The sequence below is a fragment of the Elephantulus edwardii genome, unplaced genomic scaffold, assembly GCF_000299155.1.
Source record: "Elephantulus edwardii isolate Elephantulus edwardi_28Jun2011 unplaced genomic scaffold, EleEdw1.0 scaffold00269, whole genome shotgun sequence".
Classification (NCBI taxonomy): Eukaryota; Metazoa; Chordata; class Mammalia; order Macroscelidea; family Macroscelididae; genus Elephantulus; species Elephantulus edwardii.
The window spans coordinates 849,625-865,835 of record NW_006400019.1 but is presented as its reverse complement, the minus strand read 5'-3'; the positions used below and the strand labels follow the sequence as shown (position 1 = coordinate 865,835).

At 51.0% G+C, this 16,211-nt stretch overlaps 1 protein-coding gene across 1 annotated transcript; it reads right to left on the bottom strand.

Annotated features, from left to right (window-relative positions):
* Window positions 1-653: 653 nt before the first annotated feature.
* On the bottom strand, window positions 654-14,788 carry GABRQ (gamma-aminobutyric acid (GABA) A receptor, theta). The gene is made up of 9 exons (XM_006899966.1): window positions 14,643-14,788; window positions 12,672-12,760; window positions 7,223-7,290; window positions 5,353-5,573; window positions 4,144-4,226; window positions 3,682-3,819; window positions 3,169-3,321; window positions 1,963-2,222; window positions 654-1,283 (listed from the first exon to the last, which is right to left on the bottom strand). Exons 1-9 carry the CDS (start codon window positions 14,786-14,788, stop codon window positions 654-656), a joined length of 1,788 nt encoding a protein of 595 aa, XP_006900028.1.
* Window positions 14,789-16,211: the final 1,423 nt, after the last annotated feature.

Below are 16,211 nucleotides of genomic sequence, written 5' to 3'. Positions count from 1 at the left end.
CCACCAGAGTCAGCCCAGAAAGATGCTAACTCCATCTGAGCATCAGCCCCTCAGCCTGACCCTTCTCATCTCCTCTGACATCTCCCTCTCCATTCCCACCTACCTGGTTCCTCCACACCACAGTCCAAAGAGCAAACATGGTGGAGAAAAGGCACGTACAAATGCTCCCTGCACTTCCATGACTAGCCCTTTGCCTGCGCATCCCAGAGCAACCAAGCCACGTTGCTCTCACAGCCCCGAGCAGGGAGTTCGAAATGCTCGGGACACCTAGGGAGGAAACACAGGAAGAAAAAGCATGAAACAAGCAGCTCACTACTGCAAGGAGACAGAGAAGCCCCGAGAGAGGTTTTAGAGCCTTTCTCAGCCTACCCATCTGGCTGCTGTCTGTCCTCTGAGCATTTCTCAGGGCTTTTCAGCACTTTCTGGCTGTAAAGGGCTGCAAAGAGGAGCAGCTTTTCGCAGGAAAGAAAAACCTGTATTCCATCTGCCTCCAATGCCTCTTTCCTGCCAACTGCTCCCGCCCCCTGTGCATGCAGAGAAGGGGAGGTTCCTGACTGCCCTGGGAACAGCTGGAACCAAGGAAGAAGGGAGAGCGGAACCCGAAGGAGTTGTGCCAGGAGCACAGCAGGGGCCCAGAGCCCGGTGCTGTGGGCCTAGTCGATGTGATATGCCCAGTAGGCGATGTTGAACAGCCCGAAGGCCAGTGGGAAGAGGAACCGGGACCACCTGTCAACTTTCGGAACATAATCGGGATTGAAGAGCTCAGAGAAGAGCCCTCTTTGGGAGCAGCACCCCGGGCTCAGGGGCCAGATGTCGTCAAACTCAGAGCCACTATCTTCCTCGTGGACATAGACCAGGATCTCCTCTCCAGCCTCCTCTAGGCTCCAGGTGTACCCACTCTCGGCGCCACCGTCATCGGACCAGCTCGCTTCTAGTGTGCACCCGGCATCGTGGTTGAGTAGAGGCTGCTCGTCGGTCTCGATCTCATCTGAGCTTGAGTTTTCGTCCAGGTCTTCTGCAGGGCTGCGGCCGTCAGTGCGGTTGCGGATCTCTGACACTGAGGCACTGATGAGCAGGGTCTGTGCTGAGAAGGAGGAGGGCTGACTCTGGCTTTCCGTAGGGGCCTGGCTGGACACCGAGCACAGAGAGCTGACGCTTTCCGAGGCGGCCAGCTGGGCATGCTCAGGGCTGGAGGCCGAAGAGCTACTGAAGCTCTCAGGGCTTGCCAGGCGGGCCACTGCTGGGATGGACAGAAGAGAGTCGACATCATCTTCAATACTCAGGTCTTCCCCTAAAGAAAATACAAATATTGCACCATCAAGGTCCAGCTTGCGCAGAGTGCGGGGAGTATGAGAGGGGTGGGGAGGGCCTTTACCATCGGTCTCGGGGCCTTCACTCTCAGACTCTGAGTCAAGTGGCCCAGTCCCCTCAACACACTCAGTGTTGTCATCAGTCTCTTGGACAAGGTCAACAATCTCCACCTGGGGTCTCTGGTGCTCAGGGGCCTGAGGGACAGAACCAGAGGGCGGTTAGTATGCAAGGGAAGCCCACCGCAGTGTCCAGCCAGTGTGTTCAGGGCACAGCCTCCTCCCTTTGCAGTGTGGTGCGGTAAACCCTAGGGGGGCCGTGCAGGCAGGCGAGGCTGCTGGACGGGAACGTACTGCCCACAGCCAAAGCCCCAGCGTGGCCTGGGGAATCTCAACTGCCCAGGACCGAGGGCTAGGCAGGCCAGGCTCTCTGGTGTCTTCTTCTTCTTTCAGCCTCCCTGGGACACTCACTCTTCTCTCTGGACCCCTATCCCTTCCTGCCCACCCTGGTTGGGGTTTATTGGTCCAAGGAGACTTAGTGCTAATGACTGTTCCTCTGTACTCCGTCCTTCACTTCAAAAGGGGGGATAACAAACAGTCTTAGCCTCTGCTATCTGCTGTAAAAGGTCATAGGTCAGGAGGAAAAACTGCCCATGAGGCAAACCTGCACTTCGTCCAGCATGACTTCCCGGAAGCAGTAGATGACCCTCTTGTCTCGCCTGCGTCGCCTATGATGGTGCTGAGGGCCTCGGCTGTAGAAGAGGTAATTGATGTAGACGTACTCCAGCAAGGAGAAGAACACGAAGAAGAAGCACACGATGACATAGATGTCGATAGCCTTGATGCAAGAGACTGGGGGCAGTTTATTCCGCATGTGTGAGTCAATGGTGGTCAGGATGAGCATTGAAGTCAAGCCTATAAAAAACAAGGCAGAGGCTTAACTTCCTCGAGGCTGATTTGTGGCCAAGCCGCCGGGCCCACGCCGACAGTTAACGGAGTCTCTGATTGTCTGTGGGGTGTCTCTGCTAACTTCAGCAGTGAGCCTGACTCTCAGAGGCCCGAGGTCTTTTGAAAAGTCCTCTGCCAGGCCCTCCCCTTCCATCTTTAAAACCAGCCAAAGCAGCCATGGCTGACACTCCCCAGTGCTCTCAGATCCCATCCAACCCTCCTGACTCGGTCTGACTGGACTTACACCTCAGCTGGCCCTAGGATGATCTTTCATTGCCCAAGTACAGAAATGTCATCCAGGAGAGGTTTGTTCTCAGGGAAGAAACACTTAGCCTCTGCGTGTCCTCTGTCCAAGGCTGCCTTGGCATGCTTTCTTCAGGGGAAGCCCCCGTGCTTTTAATCCTCTGGGAACTGTCAGCTATTGTTTACCTCTTTTAATTCCTCAGAAAATCCAATGTGAACAGCACTGTCTTGCAATTTTGGTCATTCTGACTGTACCCCTTCCTCCTCTGGAGTCGCTAGCTAGCCATTCCTGGAGGGCATCTCTACCAGCAGTACTCTGATGCCTTCAGAGCTGACCCTGGCACTGGCTGCTTCAACAGTCACACTGACTAAAGTGACAACCCACCAATGTGTTTATGTAACTGATGAGTTCTTGTGTCTTGAGTCTAACCCACCAAGGACCCAGCCCTTGTGCTTTTTCACACCTGTCTCAATCATCAGGCCCTTGCTGGAGGATGGGCCGAGCTCTGAACGGCTACCCGGATGTCTCTTGGCCTGGCCCCATCAAGGCAACATTAGTGTACAGTTACACCCTGTTTCTTGTTTGGTTTTGTGTTTGGATTTTGCTTTATTTGCTTGCTTTTTAAATGAAATGATCCAATTCCCTACCTAGTGAAGGAACTGAACTTACCAACTGTCACCCTGGCAGCAGAGGAATCGTAGTTCATCCAAAATGATATCCAGGAGAGAACAGTGGTGAGGACAGTGGGCCAGTAGATTTGCACAAGGAAGCTCTTGACTTCCCTCTGTACCTGGAACCTCAGGATTAGGCGCATGTAGGATCCTGCCAAGGAGACAAAGGACTGTGAAAGGGCAGGTGGCCAGCTCGGCCCAAGACAGACCTAACCCTGCACGCAACACCAGGAGGACAGTGACCACGCATATCTCAACAGACCCAGGTGGCATGGTGGAGGTGATGTAGGGTTTGCTGCAAACGAGAAAACAAGTGTGGAGACACTTAGCCAGGTCTACATCACTCTATGCTACATGGTATTAAGGCTTCACACTTTAGCCCCAGAAAGAGTGGGAAAGGAAGGAGAGCCTAAAAGGCACCAGAATCCAGAAGGAAATTGGTGAGGAGACAGCAGAAGAGGGGGAACATAGGCCTAAGTCGGAGAAATGAGAAAGGGCCGGCCAGGTCTACCTGTGTAGAAGTACACCTCCTTGCTTGTCACCGTCTTCCCTAGGAAGCTGAACTCGGGGATGTGCAGCTCCTCAGTCCCGTGGACAGCTTGCCCGTTGCCTTCCCAGAACAAGACAATGTCCTCAACTGTGTAGCCATCTAGCAGGAGGGGGAGCTGAGTCAATCTCAGGAGTTGGCAGGGGTCACTTACAACCAAGCAGTGCAGAGAGTCAGAGGTTGGGAGGGTCTACACTCTGGGTGCTGGGACACTGGGCAGGATTATGGGGGAACTAGGAGTGATGGGGCATGCTTGGGGAGAGAGCTCTGTCTGGACTCTCTTAGGAAGAAAAGCATAGCAGAAGGACACTAGCTTAGACAAGTTCTGTTACAAGGGACAGTTTCCCATATGTCTGTCTTCACCCTAAGGACATGAGGTCCCCTCACTATGAACCTGGCCTCCGACACCACAGGACATATACATACAGCTCTCGATTTCCAGCTTGCAAGCCTGCTTGTCCAGAGGAAATTTCTGCAGGTTCATGGAACAAGCTGCGGTGGTGGAGAGCCTGCAAAGGTACGGAAAAGGGGAATGATCGAGTGGAGTGCAGGGCTGGGGAGGAGGACCTGTGTCAGGGGGCCACCCATCTACCTCTGCTCAGGCTAGAACTGGATACTTGCTGGCTCGCTCCCTCCCTTCTTTCCCTCTTTCTCCTCCCTCCCTCCCTCCCTCCCTCCCAGAGAAGAGGTGAGTTGCACGGCAAGTGGGAGAGAAGGAATCTGTATATGATAAAGAAGCCAGGAGACTTGGCAAGACAGGAACAAAGAGCAGATGTATGGCATGCCAGAAACCCCCGGAGCGAGAGGTCCTGGAGAAGACAAGTGGAGACCAAAGTTCCAGCTCCACTGAGTGCACCGTCTCTGCACAGGCTTCCGTGGCACGGGGACGGCCCCCACTAGAGGGTGTCAGCGGGCAGAGGAGTTCATAGCAGCCAGGCTATGGGTGCATGCCCACATGGGGCGGGGCTCCAAGCTACCCTGTGAGGTCCAGGAGGGAACTCGGAGGGGGAGCTAGGAGTAAGAGGGGAGATATGTGGGAAGGAAGGTTTCCGCTAGAATCCCTGGCCTACCTTTCTCACAAGGTCCAGCACCTCATCCCCGCCAAGCCCTTACCATGGGCAAGGGGTGTGTGTGTGTGTCTATTTTTACTCCCTTCCATCGATTTTCCACAGGGCCATGCACTTGGTAAGTTAAACGAGTGGGAGGGAGGCCTGTTCCCTGGCAGTTTCATTGTTGTCTAACTTCCTCAGCCAGTTAATGGGAAAGCAGAGGAGAAAGGGAAGAGAGACAAAGGGGTAGAGAAACTCAGCAACCTGACCTGTCAGAGCAGTGGAGAGAATCAAAGATTATTTGAGGGAAAGTGATGACATTGGAGTTAGGGCGGGAAGGTGGAGACTCAAGAAAAGGCGGAAAGGCCACTCTAGTCAGAAGGGACAGCAGAGGCCAAGGCTGGAGGATGGCATGCCGGGGGACAGCACAGGGGGAGTGGGCAAGGGCCGCTGGCTAGGAGGAACCGGCGGCAAGGCCAGACGTAACTGGAAAGGGGCTCCTCAGTGTGCTCCGCAAGGTGTCTGAGGCAGGCCACATGGGGAACAGGACATCTCAACACCAGCTCCCTGCTCCCTGGGGACTCACCGGATGCCATAGCGGACTGTTCCATCAGGGTGAAGCAGAAACACACGATTTTCCACAGTCACATCATGCACAGAAGCATCCTTGCTGTTTAGGAAATAGCAGTCGGGGACCCACAGCTTCTCAAGCATCTGATAGTCCAGTGTCAGGTTCAGCTTGGTCTCATAGTAGGCTAGGCGTGGGTCTTTCCAGGTTTGCTGGAAAAACATGGTGATTGTATAGTCCTGGGGAGAGAAAATGAAGTGCAGCTTGGAAATTTGGTCCTACAGCTTTCTGTCATAGCGCCTGCATGTGGACATACATAAAACACATTCTAAATATGGGAGCATTAGGGAGCATGGATGGATCAGTGGTAGGAAGCTACACTGCAATCCCAAAGGCCTGCAGTTCAAATCCACCAGCTGCTCCTGGGAGAAGGTCGGGCAGTCTCTTCCCATGGGATTTCCTGCCTCTGAAAACCTGCTGGAGGGTCGGCTATGGGTCGGTTCCAACTTGTTGGCACACAACAACAACATATGAAACATATGCTCATGTATGGAAGAAGAATAAGAAAGTGAACTCTTTGTAATTAATAGGTGATAAAACACTGCTACGAGCGATTACAGAGCACATTCAACCCCCAGTGTTTTCCTTCTAGAACTTCTTTCCCACACTTCTTGAGTTTTGGTTCGCAGCACAACACACACTGGGGTACGCCAGGGTGTTAGCTGTACTATGTATACATGCATCCTACCGCCATAGCTTTCCGCCAAGGCCCATCATGGATCTCAGCAGAGAGCACCAGAGGAATGTCTATCTGTGTGTCATTGTTTGCAAAGGCATTTGACTGTGTGGATCACACAGATTGTGGCCAACCTTGAGAAGAACAGGGATCCCAGAATACCTAATTGCGGTCATGTGAAACCTATACTTGGACCAGGAAGCAGTCCTCAGAGCAGAGCAGAGCAGAGCAGGGAAACGCTGCCTGGTTCCAATCAGGTGCTAATGGAAAAGGAGGCAAGTGGAACCTACCAGGCCATAGATTTATAGACACAGAGACCCTGTGAGGCAACTCCGCTCTGTTCCAAAGACTTAGACTGGACAGCTGTACACTTCGTTTTGGCTTTTTATTTTCTTCACAAAATATGAAGTGTTCAAATCTACTGATGACTTTTCTGTTGGACTAATACTGTCTTGCTCTTTGGGGAATTATTCCTCTTTTGAATGTCAGACCTTTGTGTTGCTAATCTCTTAATCTACTCTGACTTTCTCCTTCACACTTATAATAGGCTGGTTTGTTTTGTGAAACAGAAGTTCCAGATGTTTTGGCTGAAAAGAATTTGGAATTTTAAATTTTAGTTGAAGCGATCAGGATTTATTTTTCTCATCTGTCTTTATTTTTAAATTTTAATCTATTTTATTTGAGCAAAAGTTTACAAATTTTATTGATTTTTTTTCAGGCAATCATTTATCGGCAAAAATTACCATTAACTAAAAAAAAATACCATTAATTGATGCAATTGAGTTTCAGAATATCTATTCAGACCCTTTTTTATATTGCTAGTCCATTCACCCTCCATCTCTGTTTATTTATTTTTTCTTAAAAGAAATCTTTACTTCTCTCAAAGACCTAAAGTCAGTATCCTACATAATCTTATAAAACTTTCACACTAAAAGCCTCTCGCCTCTAAGTCTGCAATCCATCCAGAACTGATATTTTATATACAATGTGAAATGGGGATCCAATGTATTATTTTTCATTCTGAGTGGTTCTAGTTTCCAAACGACTGTGTTTTTCTACCTCAGTTCTACTATTGTGGATCAGAACAACTTAAGATGGCCGACAACCTCATTGCCTGGCTCCGGCCTCATGGCTGAAGCGGAAAGCACTTACCATATTAATTTCGGAGATCTGTTCAATACTGGAAATGTAGATGGATATGCCCACAGGCACAGGGTCACCTACAACACACAAAAACAGTCATGTGTGCCCTTGGGCCTTATTTTCCCCTCTCCTGCCAGCAGGGAGGTAAATAAGCAAGCAGGCTTCTAGGCCTGGGGAGTCAAGCTGAACTGTGGACGCTGGGCACAGCTGTCTCAACTCCATCACTTGTACAGGTGGGAAGACTGAGGGCCACAGACGGGAGAGGATTCTGTTAAAGCCATTTAGTGGGTTGAGTTAGGGTTTTTGCTGTCGTGTTGTACTTCAGGAGGGGGATTCAAACTCTTGGGCTGAAAAGAAGGGGCTCTGGGCATGATAAGAAAATAGAGGTGATGATGCACTCTTTTTCTAGATGTTTTCCTGATCAGAACTGAAGAGCTAAGAGACTAAGATACAAGAGCCAAGGTTTGTGATGTGTGAGTGTATGAGTTTGTTGGTGAATGTGTTTAAAGGCACAGTCGTGTGTATCAACGACTATGTGGATGTTAAGAGTTTGTCATGTGAGTTCATTTTGACTGTTCATGTGAGTTGATGTGCGACTCTGTGTGTATGTGTGTGAATGTGCAACTCTATGAGAGTGTGTTGTTAGTAAATGATTGTGATTGAATGAGTCTATGTGATGGAGTTTGTCTATGAGTGAAAATGTCACTTGTGTCTGAGCATATGGAAGTGCTTGTGTGAGCCACTGTGTTGATGTGTGCAGGCAATGTCCGCGTTTATGTGAATGTGTGAATAGATCCGCGTGTAGTAAAGCACGGATGTGTGTGTTCTGTGTGATGGAGTTCTGTGTGTGAAGGTGTTAATGAGAGGCCGTACGCGAATAGGTGAAGCAGTGAACGTGTGAGTGTGCTGATGTCTGAGCATGGTCACGTGTGACTGTGTGTTTGTATGTTCAGGTGGGAGTGAGTGGGAGTGCATGTATGTGAGTACGCCATGTGAAAATAAGTGTGTGAGCATGTACATGTGAGCATGCTGGCAGATCGGAGGGATTCGAACAGTGTCTAGGCGGGTGTGTGAACACGGAAACATGGATGAGTGTGTCAGCACATGCCTGTGTGTGAGTTAAGGGGAGCACATGTGTCTGCTCTTGTGAGGAAATGTATGAGTGTGAGCATACTGGCCACAGGTATGAGGCATGTGTGAGCATGTTAATGGGTGAGTGTGTTGATGCAGGAGTATGAGAATGTGTGAACAAATATGTACATGCGCATGTGAGTGAGAGTACTGATGCATGTTTGTGTGTCAGCATATGCACACACATGTAAGCATGGTTCATGTGTGAGCATATGTGAACGTGTGTGTGCACGGGAGGGTATGTATGGGGTGAATAAATGTGTAAGCATGACGATGTGTGAGTATGTCTGTAAATGTACCTGTGTGGGCATGTATGGCTCGAGTGAAAAGGCACGCATGCTGTCGTAAGCATGTGCTTGTGATAATGTCTGAGGGTGAGCGTGTGTAAACGTGCTAATGAGTATGTGTACATGACTGTGATCATGTGCATGTGTGTGTGTGCGGACAAATGTGTGATCACACAAGGGTGAGAGTGAATCGGAGCACATGCTTCTGTGTGTGAGCATTTTGGTGTGTCTGGCCATGGAGCAGCTTTCTCGTGAGCAGCTGGATGTGTGAGTGCATGTGAGCAGACGAATGTGTCTGAGGACAAGAGCACACATGAGAGGGGTGTGCAAATATGCTCGTGCCTGAGTGATGTGTGCGTTTGTATGCTCATGTGTAAGTCCAGACAATCGTCACGCTAGGAACATCTGACTTACAGACAGTTCTGGCCTGCCTTTTAACTAATGTTATTTAAATATGCCCCCATTTTCAAATGATTGAACCAACTCTTACCAGCAACAAATGAATCATAATCGCTTTCACTTGCTGCATGTTATCTTTTAAAAGGCTTTGGAAATGTAGGTGGAGACTTTCCCAGTGTCAAGCTGGCTCCCTTCATCTACCTAAAGCACTTCTGTCCCCTCACCCTCTGGTCATTCATTATATCTATGCTTAAAGATTTCAAACTCATTTTAATATAAGCTGAAGCTTTAGCCACTGTTTTCTTTTTAAAATTATTATTATTATTATTATTATGTGTGTGTGGGTACCGTTGAATCGGATCTGACTGGCACAGGAGGAGATTGCCCCTCCTTCTCCAGTGGACCATCTGGTGGAGCCACTGTTTTCATAGAGCAGTTTCAACCCTCCCTTTCCCAACAAGATTTTAATGTTATTTTCTGTACTTTGTACTATGAAACAATTATTTTATCAATAAAAAAGTAAAAAAACCCACCCACCAAAATAACGGCTTTGAGCCCTTTCTTACAGTAAAAATAAATCCACTACCCATTACGTGAACTCTGACAGTGAGCTGTAGAATTCCAAGTCTATACATTTTTATAGGAGGAGATGGCCTCATCCTTCTTCCATAGAGAGTGGCTGGTGGTTTTGAACTCTCGCCTTCTGGTTAGTATGTCAACATGGTACACACTAAACCACCAGGGCTCATTTCCTCCATTAAAATGAGACTAAATAGGAACTGTGTGCATCCATTATGACTTGCCCATGAATTTGCAAGGACACAGGAATGGATTTCATTTGTAAGCTGGGGAATACCTGCATGTGAACATGTGAGCCTGTACATGCATGAATGTGTGAACATGTTACATGAGCATGTTTCCTATGGGAATGTTAACATGGCTATCTATGTGTGGGTATGTGTATATGTGCTACTGTTATGTTTGGATGTTTCAGAAAATGTGAGAGCATGTTTATATGTGCATGTGAATTTGTGTGAACATCTTTGTGAGTTGATGGGAGTGAGAGAGGAAGTGATTGTGTCTGTGTGAGTAGAATTATGTGTTTGTATGAGTGAATGGATATGTGGGGGGGGGGTGGCTTTTCTTTTCTGGCCTCAGTGTCAGTGCTACTGCCAGCAGAACTTAAATGTGACAATGGCATGTAGTAATCGGAAAGGCACTGTGGACAAAGAAAATGGTCCCTAGAACAAAGCCATGATTGTGTTTATGACCTCACACTGCTCTGGAGCCAGTCCCGACACACGCGACTCAGCCTGCTGACCTCACAGCTGCCTGCAGCCCAGAAGCAGTCTGCACAGGGATTCCAGGCCCAGCACTTCGGCAAGCTGAGTGCTGCTGGGACAGGACCTGGGGCACACACCAGCGTTCAAGCGATTGTGAACGGCCCAGCCAAATGCGAAGCAGTGGAAGGGCTTTCTAAAAATATAGTTTATTATTGCCTTCCAGGTTCCCATGTGCCTTTAAAGGAAGGAAGCTATGCCAGGCAGGCAACAGACCTGGCAGCGGCCGGGCACCAATGTCCTGTCCACCCCAGTCATGTGCCTCACTGCAGCTCATTCATCACCCCTCAGGCAACGCCACCCCTCCTGGGGGCATCCTGAGGACCTGAGATTCTACAGGTAAACTCTTCATTTCTTCCTGTCTCTCTTCTTACATAATTTGGTTGTAAATTCCTACCCTGTCCCCCTCTCTCACACAGCAACTGAAACGTTGCCTCTAGCATCAGCATGCTCACGCTCAGTATGCTGGACTGGACTGGGCGGGGCTGGGCTGGACTGGGCGGGGCAGGACTGGACTGGGCGGGGCAGGACTGGACTGGGCAGGGCTGGGCAGGGCTTGGTTGAGCTTGGCTGGGCTGGGCAGAGCTGGGCTGGACTGGGCGGGGCTGGGCTGGCTTCCTGTCCAGGATGTGCTGCAGTGGCTGATCAGTTGGGGACACCACCTCCGAAGACTAGGCCTTGGACAAAGGTCCTCGGCTGTGTTCTGTTCCCCTACTCCTACTTTCCACTCCATTGTGCCCATGTCCTCCTTCTCCCCTGATTAAGTGCTCGAGTGCCCCTCTTGTCTAAATCCTGGAAAGTGCTCCATTGTTCAGTCCAGTCAATCCAGGAGCCAATCTTTTCTCACATGTTCCACGTCTGTATGCCCACTTAGCTTAACGTACACTCCATTATTCAATTTGGATATCCTCAAGCCAAGCCAATCGCTGCCGTGTTGAACTAACTGAATTGAGTGAGTGCACATAGTACAAAGAAAGTGTGTTTAAGAACAGAATCCAGTAGGACTGCACCAGGGGGTTTCCAATGTTGGAAATGTATCTGTATGTTTTTAGAAAACATCTTTGGTTGGTTTGCATGTAGGCTGTGTACTCTGGTGAAGAGGACGACCTTCCCCGATAGGAGGACTGTCTTTCGTACAAGGGTATATGAGGAGCTGTGCTCCCCTGCTAGAACCTCCAACAAGCTCTCAAGATTGTAAATCCTGACAGAATCAGACCGCTGGTGAGGCGGGACTGGTACGCAGTTCACAGTCAAGTGCTTAACCACTGCACTTCTGGGGCTCCACTTAAACACCAGGTGGCTCCGTATCAGTTTGCCAGAAAGGTGTTTAAGTGAGGAGTGGGAGGAGAGCCAATGAAGTCGCCTCTCCCTGGACCCTCACTTATGCTTGGCGCTGCTGCTGTGTAGTGGAAGGTCATGGAAGATTTGCCTCCTGCTGTCTCTCGGCCCTCCCTGATCCCCAGCCCTGGGTAAGCACTCACCTTGGTGCCTGGTGCTTCATCTTCTGTTTTTACATTCCAGAAAGAGCAACAGGGCAAAAAGGAGGCATCAGTCCACTTCTATAACCCAGCACCAAAGCTCAGGGTTCAGGGTGTGGCCTTGGTGTTCAAGAGGGGCCCAAGGGTGCCCCAGTAATGCACCCTAATGGCCCGTTCTTCAGGGCAGATGCCCTTTAGCACCATGAGCCCTTCCGAGTGATCATCTACCTCACAATGCATCTGTGGCTGCAGCCTGACCACCTCTTTGCTTGTTCCTGTCCTTGCTCTAGCTTCTTGGGGTGGTCCCTGTTTTGTGGGGTTGGGCAGGCTGAGAGCTGGTGGCACTTGCTCTGGAACAAAGTGACTAAAGCATGATCTTGGAGCTGATAAACAAAAGCGAGTAGAGGAAAGACTTGGGATGTTTGGAGAGGATGAAAACAATGAAAGCTGGTAGGAGCTAATAGTTGGGGGGCAGAGATAGAAGGCCTGTCCAGCCTTCACACTGAGGTCTGAACTAACTGAATCAGGTGGGTGCACAGGTACAGAGAAAGGGTGCTTAAGAACAGGCGGGGGCGGTGGGGGGGGGCGGCGAGCAGAGAGAGCCACCCTGAGCTGCCCAGTATGCAGGTCCTTCACCTTGTATGGTCATTTTGGGAGGAGGGCTTCCCTCACCCTATACCGCTTATGTGTCAGGCTTGAAGCCATGGCAAGTAGATGAGGGCAGGGGGCCTCTTCCAAGTGAAGGCCTTCTGGTGGATATGGGCTGGCGCACCATTGTCCTGCTACCGAATGTCAGGGCCTCAAGGGTCTGGAAGCTGCTTACCTCCAAAATTTGGTCTCAGACGGCCATCATAGCCCATCAACACCCTGTCTAGAACCTTGTGAACCACAGCTTCACTTGCACAGTTTTTGCTGAAACAGAAAAGTCAGTGGTCATCGGTAAATGTCATGCTGCTCCTCAGAGAATAGACAGCAAAGAACACCCTGGTCACCGAGGTGCCAGCGCGCCTCCCCCCCCCCCACAGTGGACACTCCCTCCTCCACTCGCTCTCTTCCCACCGTGAGTCAGCCAGAGGCTTGGTGTGACGCAGATACCTTTCCATTCCCTCGCTCCCTCCCTCTCGTTCCCCCTCCTCAGCTATCCTCCAGAGGGTGGGGCACAGAGGCTAGAGCTCGCCGGTTGCCAGGCAGGATGGGGGAGGAGGGGAAACAAAGGAAGTGGGGCCCCAAGGGAGCAAAAGGGGAGCTCTGGGGAAGATGTAGTATTTCAACTCCCTGAGGCACCCCATCTTACAACCGGCGTGGACATAGCTTGTAAGGTTGGCGTGGGCCCTCCTTCCAGGGGTACTAGGGTGCCCCAGGAACAGGAACCTACTCAGTGAGCGGGGCCTCCTCTAGCGCACGGCATGGACACTTTGTGCTCACGTCTGTTTTCAGGGCACAGGGAGGCACAGGGAGGCTTGCTCAGATGGCAGAGATCCGGGACACTTACACAACCATGTCAGCTCAACTCTGGGGCCCACACCCCCATTTCCAGGAGTCCGCACCTCTCTCACTAAGCAAGTGCTTCTACTAAGTCTGTAGCAAGAACTAGCCTTTCTAGAAGTCTCTGACGTGCTTACCCGAGACTCACGCCCTTCAGTGGGGCAGTGAAAGAAGACAGAGCATCTCTGTCACTCTTAGGATCTCTTGGGCATTCACTGCTCAGGGAATGCCAGAGCCTGTGGTTGTCAGTGTGCGCGCGTGCTTTGTGTCCCCTAGCGCAGTCTGCGATGGCATGGGGGGGGGGGGTAGGTCGCTGCAGCGCTGTCTGCTGGAACCTTGCCCAAGTATCCTTAGGTTTGGGTTTCCCCGCCCCCCATGCATGTTCATTTCTGACTTATCATTTAAAAAATTATTCCCAATCCTCTTTAATCGTACCATCTCACTTAACAACATCCTGCGGTGTGTGCATGGATTATTCCCGGATTAAAGCCCCATGTTCCCGCCCGTTTCTTGCCGGGCATTTCATGGCCCATGTGCTAGCGCTAGGATCTCAGGATCGGAGGCCACCGCGGATACCCTTCACACATGTACCCTGTGTGAGCTACATGTCAAGAGCTGACTGAAGGACTGTATGAGGCATGAGGTGAATGAAGAATAGTGAGAAACCCAATGTATACGAACTTTGTGAGCAAATCAATAGAAAAGAATTCTTTTTCTTTAAAGAAAGAGCTGACTGTTTAACATCACTCCAGAAATTCTGGGACTGACATAAATTTGAAATGCAACCTGCATCAGAAAGGTTCCCCTGCCTCAACTCTCTCTCTCTCTCTCTCTCTCTCTCTCTCTCTATCTCTATCTCTATCTCTATCTCTATCTCTATCTCTCTCTAGCGCGCCCTGGAAAATGAGCTGAAGTCCAGACTCCAACAGGTGTTTCCAGTGTCTGTTTAGTCTGTTCCCTGACATCCTTATCCCCTCCACACACGTACAGGGGCCAACTGACATGACTGGAGGGAGGTTCCAGGACCTTAGCCCCAGAAAGAGGAGATAAACCTGGATGGGGGTGCCCTTCCCCTGGACTGGCTTTGGGGTAATTTGGCCTCTTGGAGGTGCCACTGTGGCAAGTGGAGAACCCCAGGGTTGCCTGCGCTGTTCCTCTTTCTCAGGTCCCTGCAGCAGGGTCACCCTCACGGTCTCTCTCCCCGTTTGTGACCCCCAGGGCTGTCCCACCCTCGGGTCCCCGCCGCCCATCTCCTTCCCCGTTCTGGCTGACGTCCCTTGCTCACTCCGTCCACCACCCCTCCGCTCACCAGTTGAAAAGGTCCTGGACGATGTCAGGAACCGTGGAGCGGTCTGGGTGGAAGCTGGCAGTGGGGTCCGGGGCACTGCCCTCCACCAGCCAGATCCGGATGAGTAGCAGGAGCACGGCGGCCCGCAGTATGCCGCGGATGCCCATAGCCACAGCGCTCGGGAAGGCTCCCGGGGGCCCTGGGCGAGCGGGGCAGCGCGGGGCGGCCTGCGGGCCCGCGGGTGGCAGAGCGGCTACGGCACGCGGAGGCGGCAGCCGGGGATGGGGCGCTCCGCCTGGAGCCGAGCGGAGCTGCGACTGGTGAGTACGGCGCCGAGACTCCGCCCACCGCGGGGCCGCCCCGCACACAGGCCCCGCCTACCGACCAGCTGCGCGGCAACCGCTCCCCCTGGCTCCGCCCGGGCCCCTCGAGCTTTTGTGGGCTTTTTGTTGGTCGAGGAGCGTGAGGCTTCGACTACCATAGCAGACTGCTTTCTGAAAGAGATCAGAACAAGGAGGTCCGGGTTTTTATGACAGATCAGGCCCAGCCCCAGAGACGTCCTCAGGACTAAAGCCCAAAAGTTAAGGGGGAAGACCCACAGGTCCTACAGCGCCCTTTGTCCCAACTTTGGATCTCAGGTGCCCGCTCAAGAAACTGGAAAGGGGGCTTCACCGACAGGTGTCATCGTGAGGTGGGAGCTTGTCCCAGAGCCAGGGAAGCAGAGTTAAGGTGAGGACCCAGGACGTTCACTGTGGAAGGGAGAAGATGGCGAGCGACAGTGTTTCAGAGCTGGGACCAAGCCACTCCTGGTGTTTTTGGCCTCACTGTGCGACCAGAGTGCACTTATTCCATTACCTACAACACTGCCCAGTTGAACAGGAGCCTCTCAGATTAGGAGGAAGTGTGTCCACCGCTCCTTCTCATCATAGCTCCTGACAGAGTCCCCGCAGAGCCCACGAGGCTAGTGGGCAGCCACGTTCATGAGCATCGGAACTCTTCAGGAATGGGACTTCCTCTGCTTATCTGAATGTGGAATTAGTTTTTTGTCCCTACCTTTTTCTTATTTACAAATCGAATTTAAAAGTGTCTCATAGTCTTCTGCCTTCTTTTTAACAAGTAGAATACTCACACCACATTCTTTCCCTTCTCTACCTTCGCAGCAAATGCTTCCTTCACCGATTGGCACAAAAGGAAGAGGAAGAGTAGTGGATCCTGCTACATACAGGTCAGTCAAAGCCATTCCTTGGTATTTTGACACTGTCCAGGCTCACCCAGGTACCCTATTCTTGTAGAGACAATCTTGGCTTGTCAAAGAAGGAAGGATCATCTAGGTCATTTTATCCATTCACCTGAATTGTACACATAGAGAAAGAAAGGTCATACGGTTGCAGAGGCCAAAAATGGAACCTTATTCCTGAGTTGCCTGCTTCTAGAACACGGAGTTCTCAAGCTTACAATGCCTTTGACTGTAGTTTTAGGAAATTGCCAGCAGATGGCAGTAGAGGAATAGATTTGTTTGCATGTAGGTTCCTAGCCAGGGTGTGTGTGTGTGTGTGTGTGTGTGTGTGTGTGTGTGTGTGTGTGTGTGTG